Source organism: Gracilinanus agilis, chromosome 2, assembly GCF_016433145.1.
Source record: "Gracilinanus agilis isolate LMUSP501 chromosome 2, AgileGrace, whole genome shotgun sequence".
Lineage (NCBI taxonomy): Eukaryota > Metazoa > Chordata > Mammalia > Didelphimorphia > Didelphidae > Gracilinanus > Gracilinanus agilis.
In genome coordinates, this window is record NC_058131.1 from 430,652,883 (window position 1) to 430,671,544 (window position 18,662).

Consider the following 18,662-nt stretch of genomic DNA (forward strand, 5'->3'; position numbering starts at 1 on the left):
CAACATACAGGCTTTTGGAGGAAGAGTTAACTTTTAGGAATTTTTAGAGAAAAATTGGAACAGAGTCCTGCTTTCTCCTTATAGTATTGACTTAAATGGTTAATGTTGTCTTTTTGAATTGATGATGACAGCCTATTTGGTAATCTTTTTAATAGGCAAATTCATTTTTCATTTTTGTACTCCAAATTTTTTGGGGAAAAATATAGGGACAACTGACTAGGCCTATAATTTCATAAGTGTATAGAGAGTGCCTAAAAAAAGGAAATTGCCCCTGCTATTGCAAGTCAACATCTTTTCTCCAGCTTAAGAGAGTTGTGGATGGCATTGAGAGGCTAAATGATTAGTCTGAGGTCATACTGTGGCAATAGGACTTGAACTCCTGTCTTAAAGATCAGCTTGATACCATGTTGCCTTTATTTCTTAAAAAATAATAAATCCCATTTTCTAGTGGCAAGAATAGGCTAAAAGTACTTTCCGTGGACAATAATTTAGTGAGAAACAAAACTAAGTACATGTGGTTTACTCAGTTTTGTTTCTCACTAAATTATCATGGTGTGGAATGATTAGGGAGATCATAATTTCTATTGACTTCCCATCAGAAAAATGAGGTTGACGGAGATGATCTTTAAGGTCTCTTCCAGTTCTAATGATTTTTTTTTGTATTTTTTTTTAAAACCCTTACTTTCCATCTTGTTGGAGCCCATACTGTGAATTAGCTCCTTGGTGGAAGAGTGGTAAGGGTGGGCAATGGGGGTCAAGTGATTTGCCCAGGGTCACACATCTGGGAAGTGTCTGAGGTCAAATTTGAACCTAGGACCTCCCGTCTCTAGGCCTGGCTCTCAATCCACTGAACTACCCAGCTGCCCCCTAGTTCTAATGCTTTCTGATAACCACTTAAGTCAATTAATCCATTTGGTTTCATTAATATTAGCTCACATTTCTATAATGCTTCACATAGGTTTCCTCGCGATATCCGTATGATGAGAGAATACATATTGGCATGCGAAGTTTAAGTTGTTAACCACAGTTATATGGTTATTGGGTAGTGAAGCTACAAATTGTATCCAACCTTTCGGACTCCCTAGTTAGAGTCTCTTTCCTTTCAACCATACTATCTTTTTCCCTGCAAATAGTTGTTTCAGCCTTATTTTGTCTCGATATGAGCCAAATAAATTTTGAGAAATAGTATCCAGTAACTGGGGAGAAAATAAAAAAATAGGGATAAAATATTTAAAGTTTTTAATGAGTAATTTCCCTTGGGATGGCTCTGGAAATTTTCATTTGAACAAAAGTGAGATAGTAGCAAGTTAAATCCCATTTCTAAAGCAGTTTAATGTAAGTACTTAAAACTGAGGGTAAGTAGTGACTAGCATAGGCTTTATCTTACAGTTGAGAAAATAAAGCCCAGGGATCAGTGATTTGGAAGCAGATCTTAAAACCCAGATCTTGACTCCAGTAGTCTTTATATGTTGCTGCAATATTTAGAAACGTTTGATGTTCTTCAGGATATCCCTTTCTAAGGCTGTTAAGTGCCATCAGAAATGATCTTGGGCTTCCTAGCACTGAACATGTTGCTTGACAAATACATTCCTAATGGCTCATGGTTTTGACACAAGTTTCAAGGTAACTGTTGAGGGGTGAGCCCATCAACTTTCAATAAGCAATAATCAGTGGAACCTTGCTTATGTAAGGGAATACTTAGGTAAACAATGGAGTAAAGTCAGTAATTGGAAAGTTGTCCTAAGTTGGCATTCTCTGTTCTTTATCAAATGGAAAACTGGTGAAAGAAGCCACTTTGAATCCTGTTGAAAAAACCAACCTGTCATAATTTGGAGCAAAAGAAAGTAATTTTCTCCCTAATTGTTCTAGGGGAATGTGGTGAACAGCAATGACATTAAAAACCAAATTTGGGGGGAAATCTGGGTTTCCTCCATCTTTCAAGGAAAGGAATAAGGTAAAGTCATTATTATTCAAAAACATTTTTAGTTGGTAACTGAAAAAATTTTCTTTTCAGGTATGTTCTACAAGTTTGTGAAATTCTTTTACAAGTCTTTTTTTAAAGGTAGGTATGGGAACTATTAAGCAGCTTTCCTTTTGGATAAACTTGTTAGAAAAGTCTTTGATCTATCAGTTATTTCACAGAATTGTATTTATTCAAAATATAGGTTGAAAAGACCCTGAAGGAAGAAGCATCTCTTTGTGGCTGGAAACCAAAAAAGGGGGGGGGGGCATCAGTTAGGAAGTGGCTAAATAAATTATCTGAATGTAATGGAGTACTATTTTAAGAAACGATAAAGGGAATGGTTTCAGAGAAACCTGGGAGGACTTGTATAAACTGATGCAATGAAGTAAGCAAAACCAGTAAAATAATTTATATACAGTATCAACATTGTTAAGATCATCAACTTTGAAAGACTTAACTATAATCACGATGACCAATCACAGTTGCAGAGGATTTCTAATGAAACATACCACCTTCCCCCTGACAGGTGTGATAAACTTTGGGTACAGATTGAAGCTTTTTTTTTTTTTTAATTTGGTCAATGCTGGAATTTTGCTTGTCTCTGCATATATTACAAGAATTTTGTTTTTTCCATTGTGGCAGGAGGTGGTTAGGGAGAGAAAAAATATTTTGTTAATTGAAGATTAAAAAACCAAAAGGCCCCTACCAAAATCCAGTTTAGTGGTGAATAGTGAAATGGCCCAAAGCCTAGGAGAAGACAGAAACGTAAGTGGTTGAATAATTACTTTCCAAAGAACTATCTACCTACCTAAGAAAATTGCATTGTGAGGTTCCTTCCAGTTCTAATGTTCTGCAACTCTATATGGTATGAGAGGAAAAAGGAATGCATCCGGCAAGTATGAAAATGAATCAAAATTGCTCTGAGCTTTCCAGTGATTTCTTAATTGTTAAATAGGATAGACTTTTCTCATTTCTTCTCTTTCTTGACCTCTCAAGCTTTTGATACTTGATTCAGACTGACTCTTCTAGGATGTTTTCTTCTTTTGAAGTCCAAAGCAATTCTGTCTTGGTGTTCCTTCTTGCCCATCACATACCTTGTTTTTTAACATAATCCATATCTTACCACCTAACCATGGCTGACCCCAAGACTGATTTTGAACTCTCCTCTCTTCCCTACACCTCTTCTGTTGATCTTATCATCTTTCCTGAGTTCAATTATCTTTCTATGCATATGACTCCCCAAACTATATACCCCTAACCTCTCCTGCATCACCAAACTGCTTTCTGGACATCATCTCAAAGTCTAATAGACATCTCAAGCTCAATGTGACCAAAATGGAACTTTCTTTCCCTTTTCTAATATCACCTCTTCCCCCAAACTTCCCTATTTCTATCAGGGGCACCACCATCGTTCTAATTACTCACAAATGACAACATCCTTAACTCTTCTCCCTAATCCTCCCATATGCAATTAACAAAGTTACTGAGTCTTATAAAAGAGTCTTCTACAGCTCTTTGCCTCTGTCCCTTCTATCCACCTCACTTGTTCAAGTCTTCATCATCTCTTACCTAGGCTACTGCAATAGCTTGCATTCAGTCCATGTTGCACACAACTGCCAAAACACATCTGACCATGTCACTCCTCTGCTCAAGACTTGGATGCCCTTAGGTTTCTTTGATGAACTACAAACCCCGAGGAAGGCATCTGAAATTTTTCATTGTCTTGCTCCAGACTATCTTCAGATTTATTTCACATCTTTCCCCTTATTTTACAGTCCAGGTAATATGGCCTTCTTGCTCATCTTTAAACTTGGAATTCCATCTCCTACCTCCATGGCCTTTTATGTAGTGCATACCCTATGCCTGGAATTTACTCTTAGAATCTAGCGTTTTGAAGACTCAACTCATGTCATCTATGCCCTAATTCTTTTTTTTAATTAAAAAAATTTTTGTTTACATGATTCATTTTCTTTCCCTCCTCCCTCCTAGAGCCAATAAGCACTTTGGCTTACACAAATGTTATCACGTATGCCTATTTCCATATTATTCATTTTTGCAATAGAGTGATCTTTAAAAACCAAAACCCCTTTAGATCCTGCTCTATTCCCTTTCCTTACCAGTGTTTTGCTTTTTACCACCATCCCTATTTCCCCCCTCCCTCCAATTACCTCCCCCTTCCCTTGCCTTATTCCCCTTTACTTCTCTGTGGGGTAAGACAGAATTCTATACCCCATTGAGTATACTTGTTTTACCCTCTGAATTTTTTTATGATGAGTGTAAAGTTTAAGCATTGCCTGTCACCACCCTTATCCTCCCCTTTCTATAATGACTTTTCACACCTCTTTACCCCATTCTATCTCTCCCTTTTCTCTCAGTCCAGTCCTCTCACCCCTTGATTTTTTTTACATATCATTTCATATGATCTATGCCCTAATTCTTAACATTCACTCAATTTTCTTGAGTTCATGATTATGTGTTGTATTCCCTAGTAAAAACGTAAGCTTGTGGAGAGACTATTGAATTTTTGTTAATTCTAAGTCTATCTTAACCCTTGCACATGGAAAATGTTTAGTGCTTATAATAAAAATACATTTATTCTTGTTGAATGATCTTCAGAAAGTTGAGACCATCCCACTGATAATGCTACTACTCTTTTTTAGAGAATTGGTTGAGGGGAACCAACTTCAAGCCTTATCGACTTTTTCAAAGAGCAACATGATCCATCCAGAGAGGTAGCTGGATGGAGTAGATTAAAGAGCACTGGATTTGGAGTATGAAGAAATGGGTGCAAGCTCCATCTGTCATTACCTAGGTAGCCTTTTTTTGCCCCAGTTTCCCCACCTGTACCATGAGGATAAGAGCCTTATTCTACCTACTTTACAGGATTATTATGAAGGTTAAATGAAATAATAGAGGTCAGGCATATCAGGTTCTATGTAAATGTGAAGTATTCAGTCATCTTAGTCACTTCTTATTCCTCATTTTTATTGATATCATTTGATATTATCCCAAGTCTCTGTCCCTTTCCTGTTTTCTCAGAGCCATCCTCTGGGGTGTAACAGAGTAGTTTTTATTTTAAAAAACTTTCTTTTTTTTAGATTCACTTTTTAAAACTGTTGGTTACACTAAAATTCTCAGGTAGCTCCTTCCCTCCCCTCCCCGCACTAGAGAAGGCATTGTTTGACACATACAAAACATGGTATATAAATGATATTTTTCATGTTTCTATTGTATCTTCTTTCTCTGGAGGTGAACATTCATAAGTTATTCTTCAAACATTAATTCTTGAGCTGTATATAGTATTCTCTTGGTTCTATTCATTTTGCTTTTCATAATTCCATGGAGTACCATATAACACAACTTGTTTAGCCATTCCCCAATTGATAGGCATCCCCTCTATTACCAGTTTTTACCACCACAAAGAGAAGAGCTTTAAATATTTTAGAACATACAGATTCTTTTCTCTTTTCTCCTTGTGAAACAGACCCACAGTGGTATGACTGGGGCTGAAAGTAAACAGTTTTATAACTATAATTCTAGATTCCTCTCCAAAATGGTTCAGAGTACCACCAACAGTGCATTTGTGTCTATTTTTCCACATTCCCTCCAACATTTGTCATTTTGCCCTTTTATATTTTGATGTGATCTTGATACCTCAGAATTGTTTTCATTTCATTAATCAGTAATGATTTAGAACATTTTTCATATATCACTATGTAATGCTATTGCGACTTTTTTCTTCATTGAGAAACTATTCCTGGTGGCAGCTGGGTAGGGTAGTTTAATGGATTGAGCACCAGGCCTAGAAGTGGGAGGTCCTAGTTTCAAATCTTTGTGACCCTGGGCAAGTCACTTAACCGTCTTTGCCTAGCCCTTCCCATTCTTCTGCCTTGGAACCAACATATAGTATTAATTCTAAGAAGTTAAGGGTTTTTTAAGAAAAATGTTAAGGCCAGGTATTTATTTAGAAAGTATTGTCAAAGATGGTATAAGGTGTTAGTCTAAAGCCTAAGTCACTCTTAAGAACTTACAGGGAAGGTAGAATGGCTTTCAGAGCCAACCTCTTAAAAGTTTTATTCCCTGGCCAAGAATCAGACTAGACTTTTACATCTATCACAGTCCTGCCATACACCTACCCTTTTTATATCCCTTCCTACTATCTCTAGCCATTGTAATTCCTATCCCACCTAACTCTGGCTTCCTGACTAAAGGCCAAAGGGCACACCTGTCTGCCTTTTGCTCCCCTTATATAAACAACACCTTTTGCCAAAAGAAATACAGCTTGTTGTTAGAAGGGAGGCGGTCCCCTTAGATCAGAGAAAGTCAACTGAAGAAAGTCTTGCTAATACCAGGCTGGGCCTGGTGTCAAGTTATTATACAAACTCGAGCTAGAAAATGCTTTTCTGATGTAATTTTCTGCACTGTTGCTAGAGGAGAGCAAGATAATCTAAGCCATAATCATCAATAGTTTTTCATAAAAGTGTTTATCTAACCATTCACTTCTAACTTTGAGGAGGAGTGAGTCTGGCCTCCACCTTCTGATAGAATGGCATACACATTTATGACACCTGGTTACCAGGCTAGAAAAGAAACAGCGAGTGATGATCAGGATCTCTAGGCTTGCAGAAATCTCATCCAGAAGGTTTGTTCCCTGAGGTTACTGCTAACATTATCTCAGCTTAGATGCCAGTAGTCACTGAGACATTTGTCTGAAACTCAGAGATGAAGATTTGGGAGACCCAGTGGGATGGGAGATTTTTGAGGGCTTTGTAGAATAAGCAGTAGCTGAGTCCAGACAGGAGAAGGGGAGGGGAGTGGAGTGGGGAAGGAGGAGGAAGTTGTGAACAACGCGCAGAGGAAAAGCAAACATTTAAAAAGCAAGACTTAGCTGGTCTGATTTGTTGATTGATTTGTTGACTGATTTGTCAGAGGGTTTGGGATGGTAAGTTAGTTAGAATATCTTTGTCCTTATGGACCTTGGAGAAAGCCTCAGAGGTTGTGAAATCTTCCCTCCCAATCAGATCCTGCAGAATTCTAGTTATTGTGAGGAAAACATTTTGCCTTCTGTTTTAAAATATTTTTATATATCTTGTTTTTTTAATATCTTGTTTTCCCTATATACCCATTTCTGGGACTTCCTAATGACCTATCCTTTATAACAAAGATTAATAGGTAAAAAGCTATGAGAGAAAAAGAGAGAAAGAAAGAGACAGAGACAGAGGTCAGAGAGAAAGAGGAAGAGAGAGAAAAAGGGAAAGACAGACAGAAAGGGAGAGGAAAAGGAAAAGAAACAGAAAAAGGGAAAGAGAGAGAGAGAGAGAAAGAAAGAGAGAAGAGAGGAGAGAGGAGAGATGGAGATAATAATATACTTGGACTTCTGCTTGGTTTCAGCTCCACAGAATAAGAGGCCCTGGAGCCAGGCACGCCCTGGTGTCTCCCATTGTCCTTCCCAGCTTCCATTTTGTGTGCTATATTCCACCCTTTAGAGTGTAAGCTCCTTGAGGGCAGGGACTGTCTTATTCGGATCCTCGGTGGCCTAGCACAGGGACTGGTACATGGTAAGCTTAATAAATATACATTGTTTATTGAATTGAATATAGATTTGACAGAACATTTGATAAGTATTTCTTTGCCAAGAAGCATGCTAATCCCTGGAAATTTAAGCTAAGTAATTAGTAAATTTAGTAAAAAAAGCCTTCAGAGCTTACATTCTAATGGGGAAGGAGAAAAAAATAAACTGGAGCTGGAAGAATGAAGAAATGGAAATAGCCTGGAAGAATGAAGTATGGAAATGGCCTGGAAATTTGGTGGAAGACCGGATTTAGGCAAGATAAGGAAGGCTCAAACTAACCTGTCAGAGCCCAGGACAGTTCCAGAGGCAGAGTCCAAGGTTTTAGTGGACAAAAGGAGAGATGATGATTAGAAGTACCTGGTGTGAGGAGAAAAAAAAAGGTTGGCAAAACTTTCACAATTAAAAAATGTGACCTTATATGTAGTGCTTCACAGTCATATCCCCCTACCTCTGTAACAAAAGGGGGAGGTATATTCTTACAATCTCTTCCTTTAAGGACAAGCTTGATCATTATTATAATTTCAGATTGTTGTTGTATAATTTTCCTTATTCTATTTCTTTCACTTTCCATCAGTTCATAAAAGTCTTATGTTCTCCTGTGTTGTGTTCATCATATTCATTGTTTCTTATAGTAATAGTCCAATATGCTGTAAGAATTTATTTTTCATATGTATTATGTATTCATTCATGTGTATTCTCATATCCATCTGGGTTCCGGAGTAGAAAGGCCCCAAGACAATTCCTGTATATCTTAGAGAATTATTGTGTATTTCTGTGTCTGGGGTCCCTGGGGTCAGAGATTCCGACTACTCTAGTGCTTTTTGCATTTTCTTTGTCCTTAGGAATTCCAAAGAATGTCTTTTTTAACCAAATTTGGTTAATAAATGAAGGGGAAAAGAGTTCTTTTCCTGCCTACTTTACCTGTTCACCTATGGGGATGGGGAGGGTAGATGGTTTGATAGACCACCTCTTAGTTCCTACCAATTAGAAATGTCTTAGGATGTTCAAGGTAGGAACTGATATGAGCTCCTAAAAAGGCTTGACCCAGTTTCTGGTCATTTGAGAGGGCCATGGAGATCTGTATTTCATTTTATCAGTTATGATGCTGGCCTAACAAATATATGGATATACATATGGATATACAATAAACTGATATTTCTTACCCAAATTCAGTCTCTTAAGATAATCTTAATTGTAATAGTAATGATGTCTTACTACTTGTTTACCCATTCTTTTATCAAAAGGCTTCTTCTTCATTGCTACCAAAAGATTCTGCTATAAATATTTTGTTATATTCAGGCCCTTATTTTGTCTCGTTTTTTTTCCTTGGAGGATATGCCTACCAATGGAATCTGACTGAAAGGACAGGAACATTTTAGAAACTCAGCATAATTTTAATTTGCTTTTTAGACTGGTTGGACCAATTTTCAAGTTCTACCAAGAGTGTATTAGTATGCTTGTCCTTCTATAAACCCTTCAACATCTTTTGTGATGTTCAATTTGCTGGGTGTGACTGGGGAACCTTAGAATTGTTTTGCTTTGCAATTCTTTTATTAGAAATTTGGAACAATGTTTTTTGCAATAATTTAAAACACTGAGGAAAAACATTTTGAGAGGAATATGTAGGATTTAGGTATGTAAAAATTTGTCCCCATCTTTGAATAAAATAAGAGGTCTAAGGACTAAATAGTTTATTCCTGTTGGTTAGTAAGGCTCTCAGGCCATAGATAGCTTTATTTTAACTTAAAACAATGAAATCTTTCATATGAAAAACAAGTTACACAACTCCAGTAGAATTCTTCTCTATCCAATTGTTCATAAAAACTTCAATTTCATGGTAGATTGCTTTCTAGAGGAGGATTCTTGAAAACACTATACAAAAATATAATTTTTAGTAACAACTAGGAAATCTGGAACATTTCATTTGCTTTTGCTCTAATTTGTTAATGGTTTCATTCTTAATCATTAACCTACTATTGCAATCTAAAACAATGAGAATTTGAAACTAAAACACAAAATGTTTCATTAATTGCCCTTTTTTCTAGAACACTGGTCCTATAGCTAGTATAAAGTTCCACATGATACCAAATTGTTGCCTATAGATCACCTTCTGGAGGGCAGTTAGGTGGTACAGAGTACCAAACTTGAGTTAGGAATATCTTAGTATATATTCAGCCTCAGTCACTTAATAGCTGTGTGACCCTGGGCAAGTCACTTAATACCAATTTATCTCAGTTCTTAATCTTTAAAACAGGGATACACTAGAGAAGAAAGTGGCAAACCATTCTAGTATTTTTGCCAAAAAACCCCCATGAACAAGTTCATGTAGAGTCAAACATGACTGAATACCCTCAGCAACCTTGAGAAAGCTTTAGAAACCTAAACATATAACAATATTATATGCCTAGAATATAATGCATGTCCTGTATACTAATTTACTTAATTTCATATGCTTTGTACTTCATTGATAAAATAGCTATATTCCAATTTAAGGCAATGAAATCTTTCAGGTTGGAAATAAGATAAATTCATTATAGTTCTACCAGGAAACTGATAAAATAGAGAATTCTGGGTTATCTTGAGCTTCTATCTCTAGGAGAACTAAAAACCCCAGCAGGCAAAATATGATGCCATATAGAGGAACCAGTTGTAGATAAGTAACCAGAAATCTAGTATTGTCTAGTATTGTCTAGTATCTAGTATTGTCCCAGAATACCAAAAAAATAAGAAAAAAAAAATTCTGGAACTCATCTACTTGTTTTTCATCAGTGGAATCATTCTATTTCTATGTAAAGCAATGGAACATTCCAATTAGAAATTCATTTAGGACTTTGACCAAGTATTTTATGACTGTTTGATTTGTTGTTCTCAATTGTGTAGCTCTGTTTCAGTCTAGATGATGAAATATCTTTGTACATGTATTTTCCCTTATCATCTCTTTGGGGTACAAACCCTGCAGTGGTATGGCTGAATTAAAAGGTAGGCATTCTTTTAAAGCCCTTTGGGCATAGTTCCAAGTTGTCTTCCAGAAAGGTTGGATCAATTGACAACTCCACCAGCAATCATTAGTGTCCCAATTTTGCCACAACCCCTCCAACATTTATTACTTTTCTTTGCTGTCATATTGGCCAATCTGGTAGGTGTGAGGTGGTACCTCAGAGTTGTTTTGATTTGCTTTTCTCTAATCATGAGAGATTTAGAATACTTTTTCATGTGCTTGTTGATAATTTTGATTTCTTATCTGAAAACTGTCAATTCATTTCACTTGCCCATTTATCGATTGGAGAATGGCTTAATTTTTTTGCACAATTGATTTAGTTCCTTATAAATTTGAGAAATGAGACCTTTTTCAGAGGTTTTTATTATAAAGGTTTTTCCCCAATTTGTTGCTTCCCTTCTAATTTTGGTTGCATTAGTTTTGTTTGTACAAAACCTTTTTAATGTAATGTAATCAGAATTAATTCATTTTATATTTTGTATTATTCTCTATTTCTTGCTTGGTCTTAAATCCTTTCCTTTCCCATAGATCTAAAAGGTATACTATTCTATGTTCACATAATTTTCTTATGATTTCCTTCTTTATATTTGAGTCATTTACCCATTCAGAAATTTATCTTGGCATAGGGTGTGAGATGCTGATCTAGATCTACTTTCTCCCATACTGTTTCCCAATTCTCTCAGCAGTTTTTGTCAAATAGTGGGTTCTTGTCCCAAAAGCTGAGATCTTTGGGTTAATTGTATACTATCTTGCTGAGGTCATTTACCCCAAGTCTATTCCATTGATCCTCCCTTCTGTCTCTTAGCCAGTACCATATTGTTTTGATGATCATGGCTTTATAGTACAGTTTAAGTTCTGGTACTGCTAGGCCCCCATCCTTCACATTGTTTTTTCAAGCTGCACTTTTGATCACTATTCCTTGACAGGAAAGGAAGCTATTTATCTAAAACTTGATTCTTTTCCCTCCAAAAGTCAGTTCCACAATGAAGATGCATAGCAAATAGCAAGTAAATCCATGTATTCAAGTTGACAACAAAAGAGAAATAAGAGAAAAAAATATGTAGGAGGGGGCCAAGATGGCAGAGGGGTGATGTCCACAAATCATCCAAACTTTACTTTGCCAAAAGGCTGAGAAGCAATCCACAAATTCCTCCAAATGGTTCTAGAACATATACCAGACTGAATCTTGATAGGGAAATCCAGGGGAGTAAAAGTCATACTTTTTCCAGTTCAGTTTGGCATAGGGGTACAAGTAGGGAAGTCTATGGACAGTGGGGATGGCCAGGAGAACAATGTACATCTTACACTATTCACTCTAGTGTCCAGGTATGAGTTGTGAGCCAAGGCAAAAAAGAAGATCCTATATTCAGAATGGACCACCACGAGATCCATTCCTTGCCATTGCATTGGGGACAGGTGTAAACTTGAAACTTACCCAGTTCCAAGTCACAGATCCAGGGTGGAGTAAGAAGATTGAGGAAGGGTAGGTTTCAAAGTTGGAGATGACTTTCTTAAAGCAGCAGTAAAAATGGTTTGGCTCTCACCTCAGACATGAACAGGATCTCACTTCTAGCATCTAGTTCGACTTATGAAGAGTAATAACCAAGGCAGGAATCTCAGACCAAAGGGGAGCTAACAGAATGGCTGGTAAGGATGGAGTCCAGGACACTCTTTCACATACCCAAACCCTGGTCAGGAACTTCCAGAGTTCAAATCAGGGAGCCAGCAAACAGATTTTACCCTGGATCAGAACATTTTGGGAATACTGAAAAAGCTTGCAGTTCACCAGCCTATTCCCGAGATCCTGGAATAACACAATCTCAAGAAAGCAGTAACAGGACCAGTCTGGACCTCTCCTCCAGAAGTCCTGCAGAGCCCAACCCTAATATCAAGTCCAAATATAGGAAGTAGCCTAGAAAAATGGGCAAACCAAGAAAGAATCCCATCAAAATGAGCTATTATCATGGCAGGGATGCTCAAGACCCAAACATAGAATAAGAACGATTCCAACAAAATATCTTCAAGTAAGTCCTCAAAAGAAAAACATAGGTTAGGCACAAACCAGATTTCCTGGAAATGATATAAAGCAATATTTTTTTACAAAAGTGAAGAGTGAACTGATATACTCATTCTGGAGAGCAATCTGGAACCATGCCCAGACATCCATAAAATTGTGTATATCCTCTGACCTAGCAAAACTACTCTTAGTTCTATATCCCCAAAAGATTAAAGATGGGGGTAAGAACCTATTTGTACAAAAATATTTATAGCAGCTCTTTTTCTGGTGGCAAACAACTGGAAACTGGAGGGATATCTATCAATTGGGGAATAGCTAAACAAATTGTGGTATATGCTTTTAATGGAATGCTATTTTGCCATAAGAAATGACAAGATTATTAAGAAAAAAATCTGAAGACATATGAAGTGATGCATAATGATCAACTGTTAATGACTTAACAATTATCAAGAAGGTAAGGATCCAGGACAACTCCAAGGGTCCACCCCCATAGAAGGAACAAAAGGAGCCTGAATTCAGATCAAAATATTCCATTTTAAAATTTATTCCATGAATTTTTCTCTATAAGGAATATGTATAGCAATATGTATTGAACGATAATGTACATATGACCTAAATTGTATTACTTGCCTTCTTGAGGAAGGGGAAGGAATGTGAGAGAGAGGAAGAGAACATGGATTGTAAAATATCAGAAAATAAATGTTAATGTTTTGCATGATATAACCACAATTGAATTGCTCAACGTCTCTGAGAAAGGGGAAGAAAAGGAGGAAAGGAGACAATTTGGATCATATAACTTCAGAAAATTTATGTGAAAAATTATATATAACTTGTAAAATAAAATATCTTTGCAAAAAAAAGAAAATGAATATTTAAAATTGTATTAACAAGGGGGCAGCCAAGTAGTTCAGTGGATTGAGAGCCAGGCCTAGAGACTGGAGGTCCTAGGTTTAAATCTGACCTCAGGTACTTCTTAACTGTGTGACCCTGAGCAAGTCACTTAACCCTTAATGCCTAGCCCTTACCACTCTTCTGCCTTGGAACCAATACATAGTCCTGATTCCCAGACTGAAGTTAAGGGTTTAAAAAAAATTGTATTAACATGTAATCTGGGAAAAAATAAAAATTTAAATAAAAAAGCTTAATGGGAGAACTTAAAGAATTAGAAAAGAAATGAGAGCAATGGAAAAAAAGACTTTGAAAAGGAAGAAGTACAAAGCCTTGCCCAAGCAACAATGGACCAAATAGAAGCCAATGACTCTATTCGGTCACAAAGAATACTAAAACAAAGTAAAAAAGCTGAAAAAAATGGAAGTAAAAGATATCTCACAGCAAGAACAACTGAAATGAAAAACTGATCATGAGGAAAAAATTTAAGAGCTACTGGACTGACTATCTGAATGCCATGATAAAAAAAAAAGAACCTAGACATCATAGTTCGATAAATCTTAAAATTGATCAGATCTCTTAGAATCCAAATGCAAAATGGAAATAGAATCTATCAATCACCTCTTGAAAGAAACCTCAAAATGAAAACTCCCAGGAACATCATAGTTCAAAATCCAGAATTTTCAGGTCAAAGGAAAAATGTTACAAGTAGCCAGAAAGAAAGAAAATATATATACTGAGGGGCTGCGGTCAGGATCGCATATAATTTAACAGCCACCATTATTTAAAAAAAAAAAAAGTGAAGGATTTGGAATCTATTCTAGAAGATAAATGATACAGGCTTGTAGCCAAGAGTAACTTACTAGCAAAACTTAGTATAATGCTACAGGGGATAAAATGGATTTTTAATGAAATGGAGAATTTCTAAGCATTCCTGATGAAAGAACCAGAGCTGTGTAGAAACTCTCAAACCTAGGACTGAAGAGCAATATAAAAAGGTAAACACAAATGAATAATGATAAAGGACTAAGGATAAGATGCTTACATCTAAATACAGGGAGATATGGATACTTATCTCTCCTCTGAATCTACCATCATGAGATTCAATAAAGTCCAATTAGATAAGACAAAAGAGTGGTTTTCTTATGTCTTGATCTTAAGAAAGGAAAGCTATGGGAAAAGGAATATGCTGGGGGAGAAGAAGTAGAGAAAGTTTAGGGGAAATTATTTCACATAATGAGGGTACACCAGTAGACCTTTAGGCCATTGAGGAGTGTTGTGAGGAAGATTAGATTAGTTAGTAATTAAGAATTAAGGTGTACCTAGCAGGAAGGAGCTGGAGCTGGGAATTCCAAGATGGAATGAAGGAACAGGAAGAAGTGACTTGTGCTCTGAGAGGGACTCCATTAGGGGTTAACAAAAACTGTGGTTAGCCCTGGGAGAACTCAGAGTAAAAGAACATCTTGTATCCTAATTTTCCCTGGGATCCTGTGTGGTGTGGCATCTAGCAAAGAGACAAGATCAATAGTGCTGTGTCAAGGGAAGAGAAGTTTGAGATCTGGTGGACAGTGTTTCAAGCAAACCCTCTCTACTTGGTTCCTGAGACCACCTTGGCTTTTAGCATCCAGAGATCATCAGTGTATTGCAGTGAGAAACCCCAAAGATACATCAGCCCTTAGCTGTGCTTAAGACTGGCAGGACCAGACTGAGGCAGTCACTCAGAGACTCCATTACAGCTCCTTGGGCCCTGTCTGTTTAGGTCACTAAGTTAGTGTAGAAATAAGTCCTCCCCTTTTTCCTGTGGGTTTTGTTATTAGGTTTTAAGGGTTTAGAGTAGACATTCCTATCCCACCTTTTAGTTGTTCATAATTAAAACCAGTTATATCTTATTACCTTGCCTGTTGGATTCAAAGCCTCTGGCCCAAGGTGACAGTTGATCAACTGTCCCTTTGTCAGTTAGGAGCAGCTTGGCAGTTCTGGTCTTCATGTCCAGGTCTAGTCTCTCATAAATCCCAGTGTGTGTACCCACAAATCACTTAGTTTTATTATAATATCCCTGGTGTCCCCATTACCTTTACTTATCATTTCTACAGGAGGTGGGAAGGGAAGTGGCTGACATTCAAATGTAATTCTCATCAGAACTGATTAAAAAAACACCAACACCCACACAAAATTGGGCATAAAAATTTTCATTCAACAGGAAATTAAATTAGAAGGTAGATTAAAGGAGAAATTAATCTTAAGCACAATAAACTCTAAGGATGTACAAAATATTTTTTAGGTGACAAGGAATGGGAATCTGAGGGGGTGTTCATAATTATGGAATGGATAAGCAAGTTATGGTATGCAAATATGATATAATACTATTGTGCTGAACTCTTAGCAAAATGACCAATCAGAATTCCAGAAGACTCATGAAGAAATATCCTAAAAAGAAACATAAAAAAAAATATCCCAGCACTTGATAGAGGTGAAAAAATCAGAATGAAAATGAGATAAATAGGGGCATCTGGGTAGCTCAGTGGATTAAGAGTCAGGCCTAGAGATGGGAGGTCCTAGGTTCAAATCCGGCCTCAGACACTTCCCACCTGTGTGACCCTGGGCAAGTCACTTGACCCCCATTGCCCACCCTTACCACTCTTCCACCTAGGAGCCAATACACAGAAGTTAAGGGTTTAAAAAAAAATAAAAATAAAATGAGATAAATACTATTTTGAAAATGGCCTATGTGGAAATTTGTTTTGATTGACTATATATAGATATCATCCTATGGGGTGGAGCTAAGATGACGGCCTAGTAGCAGGCGCCTTCTGAATCTCTTTCCAACTGATCATTACAAAGCATCTCAAAAGGACAGAAATCAAAATCATGAGTAAAGGCTCTCCCACTGGATGCAGCCTTAAAGGTAGACAGTGTTTGGGGATTCCCACACTTATAAAGGATGAAAATACACTTATCAAAACACAAGCTGATCACCCCTCCTCCACACCACTTACAGGTGCCAGAGCCAGATTGGGCCCAGGCAATCTCTAAATTCTCCGGGGCTGGCTGAAAGCACCACAGACTTACCCGTGAGGGCAGTGCAAGACCTTGGCAGTGAGACTTGAGACCTGAGGTTGAAGAGTGCAGAGCCTGGGCAGCAGAGCATGGAGCTTGGGCAGAAGGGAGGCTGGCCACAATGGAGGCAGTAAGGGCTGGACAGATAGCCTCAGGGCAAAACACTTTAAAGTTTGCAACACTACATCACATTACCTGCCTTCACACAGCTTTTGACTAGGAAGGGAAGATATTACCAAGACCAAGCCCTGGGAGACAAAAGCTAAGAAAGCATTGATTTCCAACATGTAACCCTAATCCACTAGTGGCAAAAGAAATTAGTAGCAGAAAAAAATAAAACAAAAAAGAAAACTCTTGACCCTGTATAATTTCTATGGTGAAAAAAAGCAAAATACAGAAGCAACAGGAGAGAGTGACAAATAAGCAAACACATCCAAACTTTCAAAAAAAAAAATGGAAATTGGTCACAAATTCTCAAGGAACTCAAAAAGGAGTTCAAGAACCAACAAAGCTAGAAGCAAAATGGGAAGAAAGGTTGATTGACTATATATGTTCGTAATGGGTTTTGTTTTTCTTGTATTCACAAGTGGAGATGTTGTGGGATAGGAGATTGGGAAGTGGATTTTGGCTAATTAAAACAAATGAAAAAAATTTAAAAGAAAGTATACATAGAATATATACCAGACAATATAAAGGGTAAATGAGAATGAGATAACTCAGCTCAACCAAGATGAAGAACCTTGGATTTCATCCACAAGGAAATGCTCCAAAGTCTGTAGTGCAGCCAGCTGAGGATAAAGATATGATAGAAATTCTTGCTCCTCTACATGTAGGCCTCTTTCTAGAGTTTCTCTATTTCAGTGACCTAAATAGGGAATAGAATGGTGTATCTTTTTTTCAAGATTGGATGTTGAAAACACAGAGTCTGGAACTCTTCTCTCCAGCTTTTACCAACTCCATCTTTTACACAAGCATGGAGCATTTATACAAGCATGAACATCATTCTCCAGCAATGAGGAGAGTCCCTTATAATTTGCACTTTAGCCAAAGGTTATATTCATGAATAGTACTCCATTTCCTATTTCTGTGCCTTTGTACTGGCTATTCCTGAAATACTTAACCTCCTCTCAAACCCTTAGATAATGCTGCAAGAACAAACTGCATGAGGCCTTTGTCTGATGCCCTAACTTGCTAGTACTCTTCCCTCCAAATCACCTTTTATTTGTTTTATATATACATACCTGTATGTTATATGTTGTCTACCCCCAATAGAATGTAAGTTCCTTAAGGCAGGGACTGTTTCATTTTGTCTTTGAATCCATGGTATAATAGATGCTTTGCCAGTGTTTGCCGAATGAAACAGAAATTTTGTCAGATGAGTGACTTTGTAAGTTTACCCACCAAAGCCAAGTTCAAAGTCAAATTCCTTCATGAAGACATCACTATGGACCATGTTCTTTGTGCACTCAGAAAGGATTCCCAGAAACCACAATGAAGTTAATGAACTCATCTTATAATGAGCCTACTGGCTAGAGGAGTGTTTGATTTGTGTGTTTAGACTGCTGGGCTAGAGAACTGGAAAGAAGTATTGGGGAAGACTGATGGAGATGAATGAGACTGAAAACTAGGAGCACACATCATAGGATGCACGAGGTCCCAAAGATGGGGATTTATCCTGGAAAAGATGAAATTTGGGGGCAAGGGTACATGAAAGCTGTGTTTAAATATCTGAAGATATGTCATATGGAAGGGAAATAGATTGTCCTGTTCACCTCCGGTGGGCCAGTTAGGAGCAAAATTGATAAGAAACAAAGAGGCAAATTTATGTTTGTTTAGGAAAGACAATAAAAATAATCATAATCCAAAACTGTAAATGGTTGCTTCCAGAAGTATTGGGGATCCTTCAAGCAAAGGTTGGGTGAGCACTTGTCAGATGCTCTTTGCAACCCTTAACACCCTCCTCCCTCTCACCCCCCTGCATAAGCTCTAGATTACATGGCCACTAAGACCTTTTCCAACTTAAAATTTTGTTGTTCCTCTCCCAGCACTTGAGACTACATTAATGAAGCTATCACAGAGGGCACTTCCTTCCTTCCTTCCTTCCTTCCTTCCTTCCTTCCTTCCTTCCTTCCTTCCTTCCTTCCTTCCTTCCTTCCTTCCTTCCTTC

General features: G+C 37.4%; 1 protein-coding gene across 1 annotated transcript in view; it reads right to left on the reverse strand.

The window, feature by feature from the left end:
• Positions 1–16,231: 16,231 nt before the first annotated feature.
• The window catches only part of CDKN2AIPNL (CDKN2A interacting protein N-terminal like), a 26,163-nt gene continuing 23,732 nt past the window's right edge, over positions 16,232–18,662 (reverse strand). Inside the window, 1 exon segment of the mRNA XM_044659923.1 lies at positions 16,232–16,369. Within this exon segment, the coding sequence (XP_044515858.1) occupies positions 16,232–16,369 (138 nt within the window).